This window comes from Rhineura floridana, chromosome 12, assembly GCF_030035675.1.
Source record: "Rhineura floridana isolate rRhiFlo1 chromosome 12, rRhiFlo1.hap2, whole genome shotgun sequence".
NCBI classification, from domain to species: domain Eukaryota; kingdom Metazoa; phylum Chordata; class Lepidosauria; order Squamata; family Rhineuridae; genus Rhineura; species Rhineura floridana.
The window spans coordinates 41,620,463-41,641,774 of NC_084491.1; the positions used below are offsets into that span (position 1 = coordinate 41,620,463).

At 45.3% G+C, this 21,312-nt stretch overlaps 2 protein-coding genes and 1 pseudogene across 2 annotated transcripts in view; all 3 read left to right on the forward strand.

The window, feature by feature from the left end:
* The first annotated feature begins 307 nt into the window (after window positions 1-307).
* Window positions 308-15,714, forward strand: C12H11orf52 (chromosome 12 C11orf52 homolog). The gene is made up of 5 exons (XM_061592483.1): window positions 308-319; window positions 3,090-3,628; window positions 12,397-12,437; window positions 15,036-15,085; window positions 15,453-15,714. Exons 1-5 carry the CDS (start codon window positions 308-310, stop codon window positions 15,702-15,704), a joined length of 894 nt encoding a protein of 297 aa, XP_061448467.1. The 3' UTR covers window positions 15,705-15,714.
* On the forward strand, window positions 4,935-5,053 carry LOC133368892 (5S ribosomal RNA; annotated as a pseudogene).
* A 197-nt stretch (window positions 15,715-15,911) lies between the features above and the next one.
* The window catches only part of DIXDC1 (DIX domain containing 1), an 85,400-nt gene continuing 79,999 nt past the window's right edge, over window positions 15,912-21,312 (forward strand). The window contains exon 1 of the mRNA XM_061593432.1: window positions 15,912-15,996. The gene's annotated coding sequence lies outside the window, so the exon portion shown is untranslated. The remainder of the gene's footprint in view (window positions 15,997-21,312) is intronic.

The following is a 21,312-nucleotide window of genomic DNA, read 5'->3' on the forward strand; positions in this document are numbered from 1 at the left end:
ATGAGAGAATACAGCTGAAGATTGCCACTAAAATCAGCAGACACTCTGGAAGCTTTCAGGCAACCTGTTTATTGAAGATTCATCTTGGTTGGTTTTTCAGGGAGATTAGACCATGTTGGCTATTTAAAGAGCATGCATTCCGATTTGTTTGTAGGGCGGTTAGAGATGACATTGCGTCAAAGCAATTGTCATCGGACACTTTCCAGTGCATTTCCCTGTCATTTTCCTTATCAAGAAAGTCCGATCTTGTTGGGAAGCAGCTTTGTTGGGTTGGGTGTGACCTCCTAATCAGCTATAACTGCACAACATGAATTTGCTGGTATGTGATTGAATCCAACCTGAAAATAGCCTGGAAGTGCCTGCTTTGCCTCTAATAGCTAGTAGAAATAAATTGGTATTCCTCACCCCCCAGCACAGAAATGCACTGAGGCTTGGGAGTAACTCTGCACATCTCCCTGATTTAAAAAAAAAATTGGGCTGGCTCCACGGTCCATCTTACCCAGCTAACCAACCATTGTTTTTCAGTTTCAAAAACTACCAATACATTGGCAAGCAAATGAGGAGAGGCAGATCTTGTATCTTGTCAGACCATCAACCGGTCCAACTCTAGTTGATATTGCCTGGAAGTAGAGACCTTATCCCAGTCTGCATCTGTGTTGGAATTGCTTTTTAATATATTTTTAAACTTTTAAAATGTTTTAAAACTTTTTAAAAAATGTTTGTAAATGTTCTTAATGGTTGTTCTATTTTAATACATTTTGAAGTCTGATGTTTTAAAGCATTTTTAGTGCTTTTGTTTGCCGCCCTGGGCTCCTACTGGGAGAACGGGCGGGATTCAAATCAAATCAATCGATCAATAAGTGGCTCTCCACAGTCTCAGACTTTACCAGCCTTTCCTGGAGATTCCATCTGCTGAACCTGGGACCCCAGGACATTGCTGGAGATGTGGGCACAATCCTGCATTTCCTTTTGCTTCCCATTATGCCTTCTGCAAGAGAGACAGAAGAGGTGGCAAGCTATCACCCTGAATGTAGGAAGCTGCCTTAGACAATCTGTTGAGCACTCACCTTGATTTGTTTGCACAAATCTTACGTGGAAGTTAGATTATATCTGTTTTTTATTGAGTGCTCATTCTGAGTTGTTTGCCAAGCAGTTATACCATGAGCATTTGTCCTGCATCATCCTGATTTGCTTGTTTCCATGTCTTCCCGTTAGTCATTCGTTCACACTTTTCAATGCATTTCCCCATTGCTTTCCTAACCACGAAAAGTCTGTTTCTTTTTAAAGTGGATTTGTAGCGCTAGGGCGATAAGTGTTTTAATGCAGTTGCACTAACCTACATTTCCTGGCATGTGCTTGAATCCTTCCCGCAAAATGTAGACAGTCTTGAGGCACCCGTGGACCATGGGCCCATCTAGTACTGCCTTCTTTGACTGACAGGGCCTCTCTAGGGTTTCAGCCAGAAAGATCTTTCTATCACCTGTTGCCTGTGCACAGCATACATTTACAGAGCATGGCTTCCCCCAAAGAATCCTGGGAACTGTAGCTTGCTAAGGGTGCTGGGAATTATTTATTTCTATATTTATTTATTATTTGATTTATATCCTGCCCTTCCTCCCAGCAGGAGCCCAGGGCAGCAAACAAAAGTTCTAAAAACACTTTTAAAAAATCATGAAAACAGACTTTAAAACAAAATGTTAAAATGTTTTTTTAAAGCTTTGAAGACATCTTAAAAAAGGTTTAAAAACATATTTAAAAGCAATTCCAACACAGAAGCAGACTGGGATAAGGTCTCAACTTAAAAGGCTTGTTGAAAGAGGAAGGTCTTTAATAGGTGCCAAAAAGATAACAGAGATTGTGCCTGTCTGATATTTAAGGATAGGGAGTTCCACAGGGTAGGTGCCGCCACACTAAAGGTCCATTACCTATGTTGTGCAGAACAGACCTCTTGATAAGATGGTATCTGTAGGAGGCCCTCACCTGCAGAGCACTGTGATCAACTGGGTATATAAGGGATAAGATGGTATTTCAGGTATCCTGGTGCCAAGCTGTATAGGGCTTTGTACACCAAGACTAGAACCTTGAACTTGGCCCAGTAGCAAATGGGCAGAGAGTGCAATTCTTTCAGCAGCGGAGTGACATGTTGGTGATACCCTGCCCCAGTGAGCAGTCTCGCCACCGCATTTTGCACCAGCTGCAACTTCCGGACCAACCTCAAGGGCAGCCCCACATAGTGCACATTATAGTAATCCAGCCTGGAGGTTACTAGTGCATGGACAACAGAGGTCAGGCTATCCTGGTCCAGAAATGGCCACAGCTGTCTTACCAGCAGAAGCTGGTAAAAGGCACTCCTAGCCACGGAGGTCACCTGGGTTTCTAGCCACAAAGATGGATCCAGGTGCACCCCCAGACTACGGACCTGCTCTTTCAGAGGGAGTATGCCCCTATCCAAAGCAGGCAACTGACCAATTATCTGAATTTGGGATTATAGCTCTGTAAGGGGGTAAACTACAGTCCCCAGGATTCCTTAGGGAAAGCCATGTGCTTGAAATGTATGGTGTGTCCACAGCACTGAATGGGCTTGTCTGCATATTTGTGCAGGTGCTCTCTCAGTGAGCTATGGCCTTTCTTTGGGCCACAGCTGCCCCACGTCACCCACATCCTACTGGGGATCAGAGTGAATGGAGTATCACCCCTTCATTGCTTGTTGTCTCCTGCAGGGACAAAACAACTGATGGTGTATAAGGGCTGACTAAGCTACTTTCACCCTGGCTTTGTTTCAAAGCTTGGTGAGTCTAACTAGCTTTTGGAACCAACGCCTTTTTTATTTTCCTGGGTCAGCTGCATATATTATGTAAAAACACCCAACCAACTGGTGCTGTTTGCCTTGGCAACGGGATGCGGTGATGATGGCAAAGGCTTCACCTGTTCAATGTCTGACTGTTTTGCATCTCCGCCAGGAAAGCGAAAGTTAGAAGACAGTTTGGCCACCCTGCTATAAATTTAAAGGGAAGGCGGGAGGAAACTGGGCTAAGCCCTCTTCATGACCTTCAGATGCTCCATGAAGCAAAAAGTTGCAGGAGGATTAGCAAATCAGCCCCTGTCTCCACTGGGGAGGCTTTAGCCTGGAGGCTCTCTTCCTATTTGGAAAGGTTTTAAATAAACAAATCCCGCGTATCTGCCTTGCATGTGGATACGATTTCTCCTCTGCCGGCACGCCAAAGTCCTTCCCCATCGCAGCCCCTGTGGGGAGCCCCGAATGGCCTGGGCGCCACGCTCCGAGCGGAGGCGAGGCGCCCCAAGACAGCTGTGGGTCTGACTCCCCTAATATTGAAGCTGCCGCCGGAAAACCGCCGCGGCCGGGGAGCGAGAGGCGCCCTCGGAGCGCCTCTGTCCAGCAGGAGGCACCCGCCGCCTTGCCTGCCTGCCTGCCTCGACGGAGGGAGAAACCTGACACGTCCGTCCCGGCGGACACTCCCTGGGATTGGGGCTGCCCGGGGCTGAAGAGGCAACCAGGAAATGCTGGCGCCCTGCGCGCCAGTGAGCGCCTGCCCTCCGCCCGAGAGAGACGGCCTCTGGCGTCCGGGAGCGCGATGGGCAACCTCTGCGGCTGCACGGGAGGCGCCGGGTGAGTCGCTGGGCGAGCGGGAGGGCAAGCCAGAGAGAGCCGCGGCGCGGCTGGCCTCGGCTCCAAGCAAGCACTTTCTTGGAGCTCGGCCGGTTCTCCCGAGCCGGCGCGGCCGCTGCCCTCCTCAGCCCCAGGACTGGGAGCAGGGGCGCCTGGGAAGCCCTCGGTCCGGCTCGGGGGAGGAGGGAAGGGCTCCCGGGTTGGGACCCGTCTTCCGCCGCCACAGGAGGACGCTGAAGGCGCTGCGGAGCCCGCCCACCTCCTGGACTGCGCTCGCGTCTCTGCGGGCAACGGCCAGAGATCCTCCGGGAATTGCCTTCGCGTCTCCTGGGTCTGCCCCACAGAAGGCGGAGCTTAGCCGGAGAAAGGCGGCAAGGGGGCTCAGCCCCACAGACCCTCCTTTACGGACAAAGCTCCACCTTGGAAAATGTTTGCTGAAGGCAGGGGTATCTCTGAGCACGCACAGAGTGTTTTTCTTGTACCAACCAGAGCTGCCACTACCCCCCCCCCCCGATCAGGGGTGGGGAACCCGTGGCCTTTCAGATGTTGCTGGATTACAGTTTCTCTCATCCCTGGCCCTGTGAGCTGCAGGCTGATGGGAGTTGCAGTCTGGCAACATCTGGAGGGCCACAGGTTCCCCATGGAATTGGAAATGGACTGCCTTCAAGTCGATCCCGACTTATGGTGACCCTATGAATAGGGATTTCGTGGTAAATGGTATTCAGAGGGGGTTTCCCATGGCCTCCCTCTGAGGCTAGTTCTCCCCAGCTGGCTAGGGCCTGCTCAGCTTGCCCCAGCTGCACAAGCCAGCCCCTTCCTTGTCCGCAGCTGCCAGCTGGGGGGCAACTGGGCTCCATACCATCCCTATACTACCAGCTGTTAGGAGAAGGTCAGCAGGTATGAGTTTGATGGGCATCCTTCAGTTCTAGAACCTCTCCTTTTTAGAAATTTAACCACTCTGAGGAGGGCTAGGGAGCCATATGGCTGGCTACCCAGAACTGCTGCCTCTTTTAAGAGCTGGCGGTAGGGTTGCCAACTGTTTCCGTGGTCGTTGCTCCTGTCTCCTTAACAGCAGTTTTGTTTTGCAAATGCTTTAACAGGCAGTTTTGTTTATTGTCTCCATGCTGTGAAAAGCTTTACTTGCCAGTTTCTGTGTACCAAGTTAAAAGCAGAAGAGCAGACCAGGAGGGGTGTGTGTTGGCAGTCCTTGTTGGAATGGCAGCCACCTGGGAACCCAGTGTGTGAATCTGCACTGGGGGCTCTTTGGAGGAAGGCTGGGATTAAAAAAAGATGGATTACTTCTGAAAAGTACAGCCATACTACCCTGGACACACCCGATCTTGTCTGATCTTGGAAGCTAAGCAGGGTCAGGCCTGGTTAGTACTTGGATGGGAGACTGCCTTGGAATACCGGGTGCTGTAGGCTTAGAGGAATGAAATGGAATGGACTGCCTTCAAGTCAATCCCAACTTATGGCAACCCTGTGAACGGGGTTTTCATGGTAAGAGGTATTCAGAGGTGGTTTACCATTGCCTTTCTCTGAGGCTGAGAGGCAGTGACTGGCCCAAGGTCACCCAGTGAACTTCATGGCTGTGTGGGGATTTGAACCCTGGTCTCCCAGGTCGTAGTCCAACACTCTTAACAGGCAATGGTAAACCACCTCTGAATACCTTTTAGCATGAAAACCCTATGAATACAACCAAAAAAGATTCATAGGGTTGCCATAAGTCATAATCGGCTTGAAGGCATATAACAACAACAAACTTCTGAAAAGAAGTGCATTCTTTTCCTTTTATTGCAGCTGAGGCTGGGGAAGGGAGCTAACATCACTGACTTAGGCGACATTTGAATGGGGAACTTCCTGGTTGTCACTCAGACACACTCTTTTGGGGGGTTCCAACCACCATTTGAGACCCTAAACTTGGGGTGCCAAAAATGCCTTCAGCTTTGGTTTGGGGTTTCGTCCCCTCTCTTGATGTCCCAAATGGGAGCGAGGCTGGGGTCATCTAGGAACATCGAGTGCTGCCTTCTGCACATGGAGACCACTGGTCCATCTAGTTCATGACTGTCTTCCCAGACTGGCAGCGTCTCTCCTGCAGGGTTTCAGGCAGGGGTCAGATGCTGGGAACTGAACCCGGGACCTTCTGCATGCCAAGCAGGTGTTCTGCCATTGAGCTACGGCCTCTGAGACGCCCCGTCTGGTCTGCCCCTTGCGTAGCAGAAGCAGAAGCACCAAGAGGTGGCTTCCTTTTACGGCAGATGGAAGGGTCTCCTGGATCTGCAGGGCTTGTGCGAGGGTGAGCTCAGGTTTGCGTGGGAGTGTCTGAAAGGCTGCTTTGAGCAGCAGGGGAAGAGAAAGCTCAACGCAAAACAGAAGTCCCAGTTTTCGGTTTTACTGTGATGTTGATAAGTTGGGCTTGAAAAGAGAAATAGCATCATCTAGTGGAGAGAACTGCAGGGTTATTTCCCTGGCATAATGTTGTCTGGATTTGTGGGTGGCTTTTCAATTTGGTGCTTAATTCCTAAAAAGAAAGGTCTGTGTCCTGTTCATTACCCCCCACCCCCATGCCAATGCTCTTGCTTGGGATATCTGGATTGCTTCCTGGATCTTCAAGTGCTCCCTTCACAACAACCATACAAACAACCAGGGAGCCTTTCAGAATTAAATTGCCACCAAATCACTGGTCTGCGGGCACCCATCAGATGTGGAGCACCGAGCCCTAAATGTGAGGACCAATCCAGCATCTCATGGAGACTAGGAGTGCAAGGCATGTTAAAGCCAGTTTGGGGCAATGGAGGTAAATTAAAAACCAGATCTGACTCAACTCTCCCATCTTTATGTGTGAAAACGTGATCCATGTCACAAAGAGAAAGGCTGGTCTTAGCTCCAAATGAGAAATGCAGTGATGATACAGGAGTGTAGGCATCCCGGGTCTCAGGGGGTCTTAGACCCCTTACTTTTTGAGGAGGAGGCTTTTCCTTATATCTCCATAAATAACGAGGACTAGACGCTTACTTTTTATTTTTATTCCTGGACTGCAAGGCATCCCCCCGAATTGGCATTATCTCTTAGGCTCCAGTCCACACTAGCTCCCAGATCTCTTTCTGCCTGAAATCTTTCAACAGCAGAGTCTCCATCTTCACAGCCCCAATGACAGAAGCCCTATTGCTTTGAAGTGCTTCTGGTGGTGTCAGGGAGGGGGAGATGAGGCTTGTCTGCCTGCCTGTGCAAAGGGGTCTTCTTCATTGCCCCCTTTTGTCCTGCCTGAGCAAGGTGTTCTATGCAGCAGAGATTTTGCAAACAGGCTGCTAGCTGTGCCCCCCTTCCTGGTCAAAGCACCCATTGTGCTGGTTTTCTGAATACAGAGTGGCAGAGTTACCCTGAAGGAGAGAGGGAAGTGTGTGTGTGTTTGTGTTCACAAGAAATTGTAAAATCAGTATTTGAATTTCCCCCATCTGTAGCTGAAACGAACAAGGCTAGATGGCTGGGACATAAATCCAGCTTTTAACATTGCTTCTCTCTTCCACTATCTGTGTCACATTAATAATACTTACAATGTAGGCAGCATTTTAGAGTGTTCAGAGTGCTTCAGCATTTCTTAGCATTAGGGCTGCCATGTGCAATCAATTGGTTAGACCGATTGATTCAAAAACTTTTAATGGACTGAAACTGTGCACCGTAATTAATTGAGCAGGAAATTTAAAACAACAAGTTGAATCCCAGGAGGAGTTGGTTGCACTCACCGAAATCAACTTCTAATTGAAATCAATGGGGCTCCAGTTATGTTGTTATTAACCTGTCCCACTGCTTTTGATAAGACCTTTTTTAAAAAAATCTATTTATTAAAAGCCCAGGAAAAAAGGAAACTTGCACTGCAGAACATGGAAAGGGAGAGATACAAGCACCCAATGCAGGCTAAAATCCCACAAATCAGTTGCTTGGTGGAGAAGAGACAGGCTGAATCCAGACCTCTTCTCCCCCCCTCTCCCTCTCTCTGACAGCTGAACTGCAGAATATTAATATTTTTTGACAAGGCTCTGGAGCAGTGGCTGTGCAACTTGGAAATGTAGGGCAAGCCACGCAGAACAGCCTGGTTCCACCAAGCCTCGACAGTCGCTTCAAGGGCTGCTGCTGCTGTTGCTGCTATTGTTGCTGTTGTTGTTTTGCTTAGCACCATCAATGCACATGGCACTGTACAGACAATAAAACCATAAAAACGAGTCCCTGCGAGAAAGGCGTACCATCGAAATAAAAATTAAAATAGATGGACAACAGTGAGGGAGGGAAGGGAATAAAACTGATGTGGGCAAAACCAGCACATCAGGTACACATGCTCTGGATAGACAGGATTATAAAAGGAAAACCTAAACCAGAATCCTACAAGCTTTTGAAAAAAAGAAAGGTTTAGCTGAGACTTAAAAACCAAAATTGAAGGATCAGTCTCCAAGTGCTCTGGGAGACGATTCTAGGAACAGAGAGAGGCAAGACAAAAATGGACAAAGTTGAGCGAAAGAGCAAACAACCTTGGGATGAGTATGAAGCGCAGAATTCAAAGAAGGCCTATACTGAGAAATAAGAGCTGGGTGATAATGGTGAGCCAGCACTAGTAAAGCTTTCAAGATCAGAAAGAGAAGCTTTTACTGGATCCTAAAATAAATAGGGAGCCAGTGGTGTCTATGTTCTACCTCCACTGTTGGAGGCAGTATGCTTCTGTATAACATTTGCCGGGAATTGCAGGTGGGGAGATTGCTGTTGCACCCAAGCCCTGGCAATGTTACTCTACAAATCTATGGTGCAAAAGCACTTGGGGTACTGTGTACAGTTCTGGTCACCTCCCCACAAAAAAGATATTGCGGAGCTAGAAAAGGGCAACCAAATGATCAAGGGGATGGAGTGACTCCCTTACAAGGAAAGGTTAGAACATTTGGGGATGTTTAGAGAAAAGGGTGAGTAAGAGGGAGCACAATGGAGGTGTAAAAAATCATGCATGGTGCGGAGAATGTGGACGGGGGAAGTTTTTTCTCCCTCTCTCATAATACTGGAACCTGATGGGATCATCCAATGAAGCTGAATCCTGAAAGATTCGGTGTGGGGAAAAGGAAGACCTTCTTTACTCAGTGCAGAGTTAAACTATGGAATTCGCTCCCACAAGAGGCAGTGATGGCCACCCACTTGGATGGCTTTAAAATAGGAGTAGGCAAATTCAGGGAGAATAAGGCTAAATGGTGACTATCTACAATGGCTATATTCTCCCTCCATGGTTGGAGGCAGTATGTCTGTGAACTGCAGGTGAGGAGGGTACTGTTGCACTTGGGTCCTGCTTGCAGGCTTCCCAAGATGCATCTGGTTGAGAACAGGATGCTGGCCTAGGTGGGCCTTTGGCCTGATCCAGCAGCCAGGCTCGTCTAATGTTGTTATGGATTTTCTCAGTGCTTTGCCTGTCCATGCATGAAAGGCTGGCATGGGAATCAATGGAGACTGGTGGCTCCGATGTCAGTGGGGCAGTGAATCTGCTCCAGATTTTAGTCCAAACATTCAAGAAGCTGTCCAAGGGAACCTTGGACAGCTCCTTGAACATTCGGACTAAAACCCGAGCTGATCTACACTGACAGGATTCCATTGACAGGAAGCACCAGGGGCTCAAACGGGGAACCCTTGGCTCTGCATGTAGCTGCCCCATCTGGTGAGCTATAGAATTGTGGGTCGCTTCCAGAAGACCTGTTTGTTGAGCATCCATCCTGATTTGTGTGCTGGGAGGTTAGACGACTTTGTGGGATAACACTTGATTGACCCAACTTTGTCTAGCCTCCCCACATACAAAGTGTGGGATACTTTCCAGTGCATTTTCGCCATCCTTTTCCAGTCTTTTGGGAAAGCAGATTTGTCACAAAAAAGCTCCAGATCAACTCTTAATTGTACAACCTGTAAATAGCAACAGTTTGGACGCGTCTGTAGTTTGGTGCATCTTCCAGCGTAGGGAAATATTCTCAGGCTCTGGACTGGTCCTGCCCCACACACCCGAATTGGCCACTGCCTCCCCCACCCAGCAGAAAGGAAGGGCTATAAAGTGTTTCCTGTTTGGGCTGTAATGTTACATGTGGAACAACTGTCTTCCTAGCGCTGCAGCAACTTTCCCCAACCTGGTGCCCTCCAGATATTTTGGACAACAGCTCCCAGCAGCCCTAGCCAGCATGGCCATTCTAACTGGGCTTATGGACGTTGTAGTCCAAGAGATCTGGAGGGCACCAGGTTGGGGAAGGTTGCTGTGGTGACTTCCTCAATTCTGGCTGGTTGCTGATGCAGCTCATTGTTTCCCCTGGCAACTTCTTATGGCCCAGACCAGGGAGTCATTTCCAGTGAAAGTGATTAGCTTGAGAACTATCCTCTTTCCATTAGCAATGGTTTTTTTTAAAAAACCTTTTGAAGTCCAGTTTATATAGTCCACAGAATCAAGCTTTCCTAGGCCATATCATTTTAGGCTACAGGTATGGAGTTGCCTATTTGTGTTAATGTACATCGTCTGTATGTACTAGAAAAGTATTTCAGGGAGGATACCTTGAATCCTTCTCCCTGAGACATTATCTTTCCAGAGACAGAGAGTTGGCTTTGAGGAGCATTCAAAGTCATCCAGTATATTGTAGTGGAACAGTTCAGGAAGAGTGTTACCACATGGTTCTGTGGCAGTAAAACTGGCTGTAAAACAAGGAACCCTGCATCACTTCTGTGAGTGGAATCAATTGGAGACTCTAGCAGTTCATTGATTATTTTATTAATATATGAAGCGCTTGCAAAGGCCTATGGCTATATGCAATAAAGTTCATCATTCAATTTATGAAGCGCCTTTCACGTGACAATTTGTAAACATACAATAAAAATAGCTAAAATTGAATTAAAAAGCACGGCTAAATATAGTTGTAAAACCAATACAAAATAAACACCTTTTCATCCAGCTAGAAAAGCTTATTGAAACAAAAATGTCTACCAGTTTCCAGAAAGCACAGGTAGTGGGTGCATTTCATATCTCAACAGGGATGCTGTTCCACAAAACGGGCAGACCTGAGTCTGAGTTGCTCTGGAGTGAGCCTCTGATATTTTTGGACTTTAAGGAGAAACTCTCCTTCAGAACGCAGTGACCTGTTACTGGATACATACGGGGTAAGGTGGTCTCTCAAGAAAGCTCTATAGGGCCTTATATGTTAGTACCAAAACCTTGAAGTCGGCCAGGTAGCAAATTGGCAGCCAATGCAGATCTTGCAGACAAAGTGTTATATGCCTAGTCATTGCATTTTGCACCAGCTGCAGCCTCCAGACCAGCCTCAAGGATAGCCCCACATAGAGTGCATTGCAGTAGTCCAACCTTGAGGTTACCACTGCATGGACAACTGTGGTCAAGATTACCTGTGAGACTGCCCACATGTGAAAAAGCGGTTTGTAAGGGGTAGGACTTAAGCCTCAAAGGGTAAGCTTTTCGGAGGACATTTTGTATTTGGATTGGAGAGAGAGTAGCCACATCGCTAGAGACCTCTCTCCTGCTCTTGTCCGTTCTAATTCCAGTTGCTCCAACAGAGGCTGAGAGATGCCTGTGGACGGAGGAGGAGCTGGGGATTAGCATGCGGACAGCCTCAGAATAGCCGTTGCCTGCAGGCGGCTTGTTAAAACGGCCCTCCATTCTGCCAGCCCATACAAGAGGAAAGCAGCTCTGGAAAATGATCCAGGGCCTTGTACTTCTTAGGAAGCAGCCTGGGATGCCAATGATTATATATCAAGTGGAGCTATTTTAATTGCGCTGCCCTGGCCTTGGCAGAACAAAGAAATGAATAAGTTGGTGCTGGCATGGAGAGGCAGGCAGAAGAGCTGCCAACGGGTCTTTCGTGATGCTGCATCTGATTCCCTTTATAGGACAAGGGGGGAAGCAATCTTCTCTGCACTTGCAGTGGGGGTGGAGAGCATTTTGGACAAAGTTGAAGGATTTTTTTTAATCCACATTGCAGTCCATTAGGGTGAATGGGGCATGTGCCCCACGGACCTCAGTCTGCCCTCAGCCAGCCCTCACCCGCCTAGCTTCTTACATCCAGACCGGGGTGTGGCAAAGCCTCTCAGCTGCCTCCTCCTTGGCCTCAGTGTTGCCCTTGTTGAACTCAGCAGGGAGCAGGTCGCCAGGTTGGAGAAGGCTGCTTTAGGCAGGGACCATGCATCTTAGGTGATCCATAGAGCACCTGACACACTAGGGTGGTAAATCTCCATTTCCTCCAGTTCTGAAGTTTAGACTGCCACTGTGTATGTGTGTCTGTTAAAAACAGCCTAATGAGCATTGGACATTGCACTGAACTCCCCCCTTAGTGGTGATGGAATATTGCCGAGGGGGAGGGAAGGATGAGAAACCGGGCAGGAGAGGGAATGGCGGTTTGTGGAGGAGGGCATGGCTGACTGGAACACAGGAGTACTTTTGTTGCAGGCTCCAGTTTATATACTAATGGAAAACTCCTTCTCTGAGTGCCTGTCCCCATGTAGCCAATATGGCACCACCCATGCCCAACGAAGACTGACCATGCTCAGTAGGCACAGAATGCTGACTTGCTGTTGGGGGCGGCAGGGAAATGGATGGGAGTGACTGGAAACCTGAGCAGGAGTCTTCCACACTGCCACATTTTGTTGCAGATCCTGCTTGTCATCATTAATACACCTTTATCAAGTAGTGCCTAGTGTGCCACTATTAGATGATCCAAATCGTCTCAATTTGATGCAGCTCTCTGTCTCTTCTGTTTTAGGAACTGCCCTTCACCATTTAAAAGGAAAAAAGAAAAGCCAGGTAAATTATCACCTGTGCGCATTTTGTGCAATGCATGGCTGTAAGCAAGACACAGAACGACCTTGAATACGGCTTCTTTACCATATCACCCGTGTATCACTCTAGTCTCCTGCCAGCAACTCTGCAGTACTCAGCTAGTCATCCCATGATTCTGAACACATATTCTAGGAGTGGCCAGAGTGTTTTATGGTTATCCGTAACTGTGGCTAAGAGATCAGGGGTAGGCTGTAGCATCACATGCTCCCCCTGAAGCCCCTCCCCTTTCACACAAATGCCTTTCCCCCCCCCTGCAATGGCCCTGACCACCGTCTTCCTCCCCCTAATGGTGTGCCTTCCCCCCCAATAGTCTTCTTGACCATGGATTTCCTTTTCCTGACGGTCTTAACTATATTCTCCCTTTCCTGAGTCACCTTGACCACAGTCCTTCCCTTAATGGCCTAGTCCGTGGCCCTGCCCCCCCCCGACCTTAAGTTTGATGAAGGGCCATGGCTGCACCGGCTTTAAACAGACCCCCTCTTAGCCAAGGTTTGCAAACCAGCCTGGTTATGCTAGAACTCTGGTGAGTGTTAACATCAGTGGAGGTATTACCCTTAATTGTGAGTAATGCTGTTGTGGGAAGGGCAGGGGAAATTAATGACTCAGAGGGACAAAAGGAAAAGAGCAGTGGCTGCTGGTGGCTCCATGTCAGTGGAGCAATGGAATCCTCTCCAGGTTTTAGTCCGAACATTCAAGGAGCCGTTCATGATTCCATAGCCAGCTCCTAATTAGCCAATGGTGGAGACATACTCTCCAACATTTCTCAGATGAAAATGTGAGCATGCTCATAATATCCCTTTGTTCTCATCCAAAGGACTGCTGCTCCCCTCCCCCTTTACTACTAAGTATTGCTGAGGGTTCTACCCCAGGGATGGCGAATGTGTGGTCCTGCAGATGTTGCCGGACTACAACTCCCATCATCCCATGCAACAACATCTGGAGGGCCATTGGCTCCCCTTCCCTACTCTGCACTGTCTGTTACGTGCTCTATTAATTTACTCTTGAATAGGCCATTGATCTAAGAACCAAGGGCAGGGAAATGTTCTTTTGATTAAGGACATACTAAAAAAACAGAATTGTCCTAAAAATAAATGATCGACAGTCCAGAAGATAGAGCAGCAGCTGCAGCGTGAGAAATGTCAGGACATACGCTGCACGGTGCCCACAATTAACCAACATTTAAAGCACATGGCTTATCCCAATGAATCCTGGGAACTGTAGTTTGTTAAGGGTGCTAGGAATTGTAGCTCTGTTGAGGGGAAACTACAGGATTATTTGGGGGAAGCTCTGTGCATTAAATATGCTTTAAATGTATGGTGTGGATGTGAGCAATGCACATGCATTAACATGCACATGCTCACACTCTGAGATCTGACTTCTAGAGAGGTTCCAGGGACGGAACCTGACCCCTTAAGAATGACATCGCTAGCAACTCACACTCACAACATTTAATCAAGACATCCCTAAAGGCATTTATTAGAAGCAGAAAACAGGGACAGTTCTTGGTGATGGGGGCAGAGAGTATGCAGACCCTGAGGGTTATGTCTGCACCAGGCCCATATCGACCTGGTGATAAAGAAGCATCTTAATTTAGTCTTTCTGCTTCGAGCTGAAAACATCCTTCCTAAAAGTGAGCAGGAGCCAAGAGCAATAAAACCAAAGTGCTACCTGGCTGCCCATTGCAGCCTCAGCCTAGCAAAACACACCACTTGACAAACAGAAACGTTAGGACCCAGAGAAATAAACAGAATGTTCCCAGGTTTCTTGGAGGACTTGAAAGGAAAACTCTGCTGTTATGTTCCTTCTGCTAGATGTTGCTATGGACACAAGGGTCATCTGCACCCACTGCCTCATGGGAAGCTTTGTGCCAAAGGAATGGATCTGGGCTTTCTCGACGGAGGGAGGAAGTCATGTGTTCACTCTGGCTCCACTGGGTTAAAAATTTGCAAAGGTCACAATGAGGGGTGTTCATGCTTGACACAGGATCACTTCAGCATTCAAATAACTGAATAAATAGCGGAAGCTCTACCCACGTTCACACACACACGAGTCTCAAAACTCTTACTTTAAAGTCCACATTCTGAGATTGACTCTACAGACTACGTGATTTTGTGTACATTGCAAACAACATGATTTTGCATCCATGTTCTGAATTTCCATTTCTTTAGTGGCAGAATCTTATTGTCTTACACTTTTTTTAGGCTTTTTTTGTTGTAGAAATTACAGATTTTGTTTTGCTTTTGTTCTCCTTTCACAAACAATACTCAGTTTCAGAATGGACGTTGAGGAAGAAGGTTGAATGGTCAAGATGGATAGATGAGGACTTTGGATGTGAATGAAGGAATTCTGCTTCAGGAAGCCTACTAGAAACTTCACAGTGCCCACATATTTTTAGAGGGGTTGGTTAAACTCATGAGATCTAGAAACTTGCTCTTTTATAATGAACTTCTATATTAATAGGATACTGCAGGAGCCATTGTATTCTAGTTTAGCCTCAAGTTTCCTATCATTTTTTAGGACCAGCTATGTTACTTCTCCAGTTATCTGCTGTTTCTTCTGCAGGTACAAGAATCAATAAGTCAAGCACCAAACAGCACCCAGAGAGCAATAAGGTAAAACGGCAGCTTCCTCCATTCAGTGGGGCTCAAGCAGAAAAATTGCCCAGTAGATTGTGCCCCATGTAATTATTATTTATGAACTGATATACCACTTATGTGCTTGTTGCCAAAATAAGCTTCTAAGCAGTTTACAGGTATAAAAGCCAATTGCACATAACGTTAAAATAAAAGCATCCATGATTAAAACACACAATAAAACAATAACGTGATTAAAACGTTAAAATATACTGTTAGCGAATGGAACAGGGGTGCAATATGGAGTTAGCATCTCATGCACCAAAATGTATTTGGCTGGGGTTTGCTTTAAAGTGATTTGCCTTCCTCTGTCTCCTCCCCTCCCCCTTTCTCTCTCTCTCTGAAGGGATTGGATGTTGGTCCCGTTTATGATGATGTGTCCGACTTCCCAGTCTATGCCACCGTGAGCAAGCCAAAGAACATGAAGCGTGACGACAGCAGTGTGCATTACGCAGACATCCAGATCTTCAGCAAAATACGTGAGCGCTCGGCTGAAGAGGTGAAGAGCTTCCCGTTCCAGAATGCCACGGAGTATGCCACCCTCAACTTCCCACGGGCCACGCTGAAGTATGACAGTAAGAACGGGACTCTGGTGTAAGAGCTGAAAGCCCTCTTGCTGTCTGACAACAGAAGCACATCACAGATTGAGATGCTGTGGATTTTGTGTCTCGACTCTCTTGGCTGGCCAACATCTAGAAAGGGAGCTTCGTCTTTTGGCTGCGTTTGACAGGAGAAGGCTATTGTAATAGGAGCAAAAATGTTTCCTCTGGTGTGCCAAGAAATGACTTGTTTGCGGCAAAGTAACCAGAGAATTCTGAGACTAATGGGAGTCTCCCCGTGTCCCTTTTACAATAGAAAGATGTTACTGGGAGAACAAGCCACATGATGAGGTGGGCACAACTGGAAACCTGGTCCGCTTCCAGACAACTTGTTTATTGACCATTCATCCTGATACATTTGCAGGGAGGTTAGACAACATTGACTATTTATTGAGTATTCATTCTGATTTATTTGTGGGGAGGTTAGATGACATTGCATCAAGCAAATGTCAAGCCACACTTTCCTGTGCATTTTCCTGTCAAACTCGTCATTGCAAAAAGTCAGTTTGGGCATGGGGGGGAGAAGCAGGTTTGCTGTGCAAAATCGTCAAATCAGTTTTAATTGCTCAACCAGAATTTGCCAGCCTGTGATTGAATGGCACCTGAAAATAGCGACAGTCTGGAAGTGCCTTTGGAGTAAAAGAATATAGAGGTTTCCCCCTCCCGTCACTTCAAATCAATAGTTGCTGGATTTCATTACCACATTATGAACATTCACTGTGAAATTACAACTGGGGAGTACCATTAAGGATGTACTGTGAGAGTGATTGAATTTTAAACAGAAAACAGGCATCAACAAAGTCAAAAATTTCCAAAGGGGTAGCTGTGTTAATCTCTTGCACCAAACCAACCAACCAAAAAAAAATCTCAAAGAGTCTTGTGGCACCTTAAAGACTACCAGTTTCTTAAGGCATAAGCTTCGTGGACTTCAGTCCACTTGATCACTTGCAAATAATCTAAAATGTTACTGAAAGATATTAGAGAAGAAACTTACCTGAAACTTATTTTCATTTGAGTTGTCAGCCATGTAAACGCATTCATATCAAGATGATTATTCCCAGTGTTTTGTGTGTGTGTAAAAAATGAGGTGCTGGTACCTTAATAAATGTGCTGTGACTGCCAGCTCAAAATGGTTGCCTTGGGCAGCAAAAAAAAGTGATGGTAGCAGTGAGTTCCATCACAAAAAAGCGCTGATTATTCCTTTGAGACAGAGGTGCAGAGACAAGTCGTTTATTTTAGGAAATTCAGGATGTATCTATATGCAATACATCGGTACAAGCTGATTTTGTCCAAAGTAAGAATTGGGCAAGACCATCAGCAGCTCAGCTATTGCTGAGCTACCTATAGCAAAACGGTTCGACAATTTCTCTGATATAAGCTCCTATTTGTGGAGTACACAAATGGCAACGGTGAAGTTTATTGTACAGTGTCCATATAGGGCTCATGTACATTACCGTTTTTCAGGCAGAAAATCACCGTCAGGCGACCTTCCCACCCATTTTCCATGCAATGAAGCTGTTTTGTAAAAGGGTCATTATGTTGTAAAATTGCAGTTTTCTACCTCCTAACATGGTTATTGTCTAGTCTGGAGTAGTCAGTGCAAGGTCTGACAAGGCAATCCGCTTGTTGTGTGGGTGCTTGTAAAGTGGACTTGCCATTTCAGAGGGAGATGCGGGAGGGCAGAAGGCATAGATGTTCTAACCTGCTGGCGTTACTACAGATTACCTTTCTGCTAGTATATTTCATAATGTGTACAAAATTCTAAAAAGCCTAAAGCCTAATTCTAAAAAGCCTAAAACACATACACACACACACACTTCGACCGTGCAAGCAGCGACACGGATGGAGAGATGGAGCGTCTCACACTCCACTTGCCTCTGGGATGCACAGAGCAGTACACCCACCAAGGGCAGATTGCAGAAGGGTCCCTTTACTCAGCACTGGCACAGGGTATGGCTTGGTCCGCTTACAAAAAGAAATGGGGATCCCTTTGGACAGCACCCCTCCTGCCCTGGAGAGGGGCTTGTCTTTATGATAGGTGAAACTTGGCTCTGTGCTAGAAAAAAAAATCTGGGGTGTAAGCAACATGAAGGAGGTTACCTACCCAGTGGCCTAATTTGCACGTCACGGAAAGCCTGAGTATGGGTTACCACGATTGTGCGAATGTGATGATTCGCAAGGAAGAGTTCACACGTGCTCTCCTTCTCCCTGGGCTTTTTGGGTCAGTGTAGACAGTTTGGATTAGTGCATCATCCTAACAGGGGATTGTGGTGAAGTCCTCTCCTCCTTAACCACAATCTGTACCCAAGGTTTGTCCTATACTTTACAGGGCATGGTCAAAGAGGCCTTAACCACAGTCCTGAGTTTGGACAGCTTGTTTAGCCAAAGCTTGGCTTAGTTGCTGTACTGCATTAATCTTAGAAGCCTGGGAATAAGCATCACAGCCAGTGCCGGATTTAGACTTGGTGAGGCCCTAAGCTATATAAAGCTTGGAGGCCCTTTGTTAAAAAATTACACCATATATATATATATATATATATATATTCAGTACACATAAAATTTTAAAAGCCCCCCCCCAAAAATTCTGAAATTTGTTGAGGCCCCTGTGGATTGTGAGGCCCTAAACTGTAGCTTGTTTAGCTTATGCCTAAATCCGGCACTGATCACAGCTATGATCTTCTCCTCGGGAGACAGCACATTCGTGCCAAGCAATGGTTTGGCCTAGTGTTACATACAAATAATGCCACTTTCTTGTTCTGCTCTTGGCTACATACAGACTGCTTTATAACGGCATCATGATTGTCACAAATAAATGGTTTCTTCCATATTTAGATATATTTACTCCTGGCAAAACTAGGAATGAAACCTCTGAAAGTTGTCTTCCATCCTTGTAATTTGATATAATTGGATAAACAGGCCCTAGGGCTTTTTTTATATTCTGCACTTGAAGTAACAGCGATAAACACAGCCCTCAAATGAGCTACATGTAAAGTCAGGGCTTGAATTTTATCTCCAGTTGCCCAAGGGAACTTTAAGCTTGCAGATGAGTCTCGTATTACATGCTTGGTTTTAGAGGTGCAACGTATTTAACAGATAATCAAATGCTTCTGCAGAGAAAGGGAAATAATAACTCGCCTGTTTTGCAAGCAGTAATTAGATAAAATGTGAACATTTATATTTTTTTGAAAAGATTTACCTGAATAATTTGTTTAAATTATTTGCACTGAATTTATAGATCCTGCAGACATATCTCCTGGGGTTGCTGGGCCTTTTTATTTCCACAACTGGAATGAGATCAAACCAGAAATGGGTGATATGTAGTTCCTAAAGTGTTTTTGTCTGGCTTATAAGCAAGAATCGTGATAATCTTAAACATCAAGAAACTAGTCTTCAGGGTAGTGGAAGGAATACTTAATTAAACACACACAAAAACCGAGAAACTGAGAGGCACTTTCCGAAATCTTGTTATTTCTAAGCTGATCTTATTATTTTATGAGGTTTACTCAGGATTTTGAATATGAGGATGCTCAGTAACAAGCCTTTAGTCATCTTTGGTTAAAGCTGCAGATGTGAGAAGATAGAGCATTGATTGTTTAGTGGAAATTAAATGTCACAGAAGGCACAGAGTTTGAGAAACTGAAATTTGAAAAGAGTTGCCCTTACAATTAACTATCAAAATTATCAGCTATTTAATTGATGAACCACACTTTTAGTTGGAGTTAACAGACTCATGCTGCCATCAAATATTGAAAAACAAGAGAATTCCTGTTGCTAAAATCCTTGGACAAAGTATAATAACTAGACATGGTGCCACATGCACTTAAACTAATGTTCCTTTGATGTCGTTGAAGTATAACCTGAAATCTCAGTTGCTTATCTTCAAAATATTTTTGAGCACTTTTCCCATGTTGAAAATTGAACAAATGGCATCCAGAGGAAGTATAAGATACCTCTTACTTGCGGCTTAGCACCATCTAAATTATATTAATTACATGTCAATGTGCATGCAGATCAGCTGTTGCCTTCAGCTCAGGAAATGCGGCCTCAATGACACACAGGGCCACACATCCATGCATAAAATTATCCTTCAGTACAAGGGTCTTTCAACAGGTTAATTTTAGCTTGCCAGCCTTATAAATGCTTAAGCTTTGTACAGCACTTCAGTTAAGTTTGCTCTAGATCCTGGTAGGATTTAGTTTTAGTTTAATTGCTTATATTTATTACAGTGTGAGCAGCTGAAGAAGGTGGAAGCCAAAATGTTTTGCTATAAAAATTTTTTCTGTTTTGTTACTCATCACTGTGTGTGCGTGCGTGCTTGTGTGTATATATATATACACACACACACAGTATATATGACTCAGTGACAAAAGTGTTGTACATATTTTGCTGGTTCTCTAAACTCCGTGATGAATGTGAAATAGGTTTTGTGTGTGTGTGTGTGTGCTTGGCTGGTCTTGCTCATGATGTTTACCTTCATGCACACACTGAGTAATAAATAAAAGTTACGCTGTATCTGAATCATAAAATGGTCCACATGGCTATAAAGAGATGAATTGGGGTAGTTCGGGACTGGTTTATACTGGCAAAATGTAGAATTGAGCAGTTTGTTTCTCTGCTTAATATTATATGAAGGAAAGCTATTCCTATTTATTTTTGGCAACAGCAAACCTGAAAAGCAGAGAATTCTGTATTTATCCTGAATCTTATTTTATTATAATTATTTGTATAATCATTTGTATACTGTTCAACTAAAAGAGTTATTAAAAGGAAAATTTCTGGAAACATCTCTGAAATTGTCTCTGAAAGGGTTTTTTCCTCCCTCACCATTTGATTATTTGTTGATAAAATTATTGGAAATAGTTAATAAATAACTTAATGGCTCCTAGGTTTAGGGGGCTGCACAGTTTATTATTGAAAATAAATATTTTTTATAGTTAATATCAGAGGTTGTGCTGGTTTCTGATTGCTATTTATCACCTTCAAATGTATATTATTTTATTTTTGAACCTGGTTATGATTAAGGCATATTGTTTGGAACTGTTCTTTTCCAACCTGGGCTTAATTTGAGCCAGGCCTCACTAGAGTTGAGTCCCAGAATCTATTCTGAATGCAAGTGTGCAGTTATGAATCATGGTAAGAGTCTAGAGAGATTAGAAGAGGGCCTCTGAGTGCATATAAAATGTAGTTACCTAACAACAAAGTAATCTAGATTTAGGCCTAAACATCTGAGCGTTGACTTGTCAGTATGGTTCAATGTGGTTTGAAACTAGGGTGGTCTCTTGTGCAGCAGCAAAAAATAAGAAAAGCATCAGCAAATAAAAGAAACAGATTAGCATCCTTTTTAATGTACATATGCACATTTTAATATAATAACTTTAAATACAAATACAGTCTATATCAATCTATATATAAATAGTAGAGAAGACTGTGGCCAGGTGACCTGTGTGTCTGCTCATTCTCCTGTCCAGGACCTAATTGTTGAACTACTACTTCAAGGGCACTGTGGCTCTTAGAGTTCTTTATCATTAAACCAGATTTGGACCTAAAAGCTACCTTCAAATAGAGGGCACCTTCAGACAGAGGACTGTCCTCTGACAGTCCTTCAAA

What these genes read in the sequence shown, in the direction of transcription:
- C12H11orf52 (XM_061592483.1), top strand. An exon ending in AAGGAAAAAAGAAAAGCCAG is followed by an intron (nt 12,438 to 15,035) that starts GTAAATTATCAC and finishes TTTCTTCTGCAG; the next exon opens with GTACAAGAATCAATAAGTCA. An exon ending in AGCACCCAGAGAGCAATAAG is followed by an intron (nt 15,086 to 15,452) that starts GTAAAACGGCAG and finishes CTCTCTCTGAAG; the next exon opens with GGATTGGATGTTGGTCCCGT.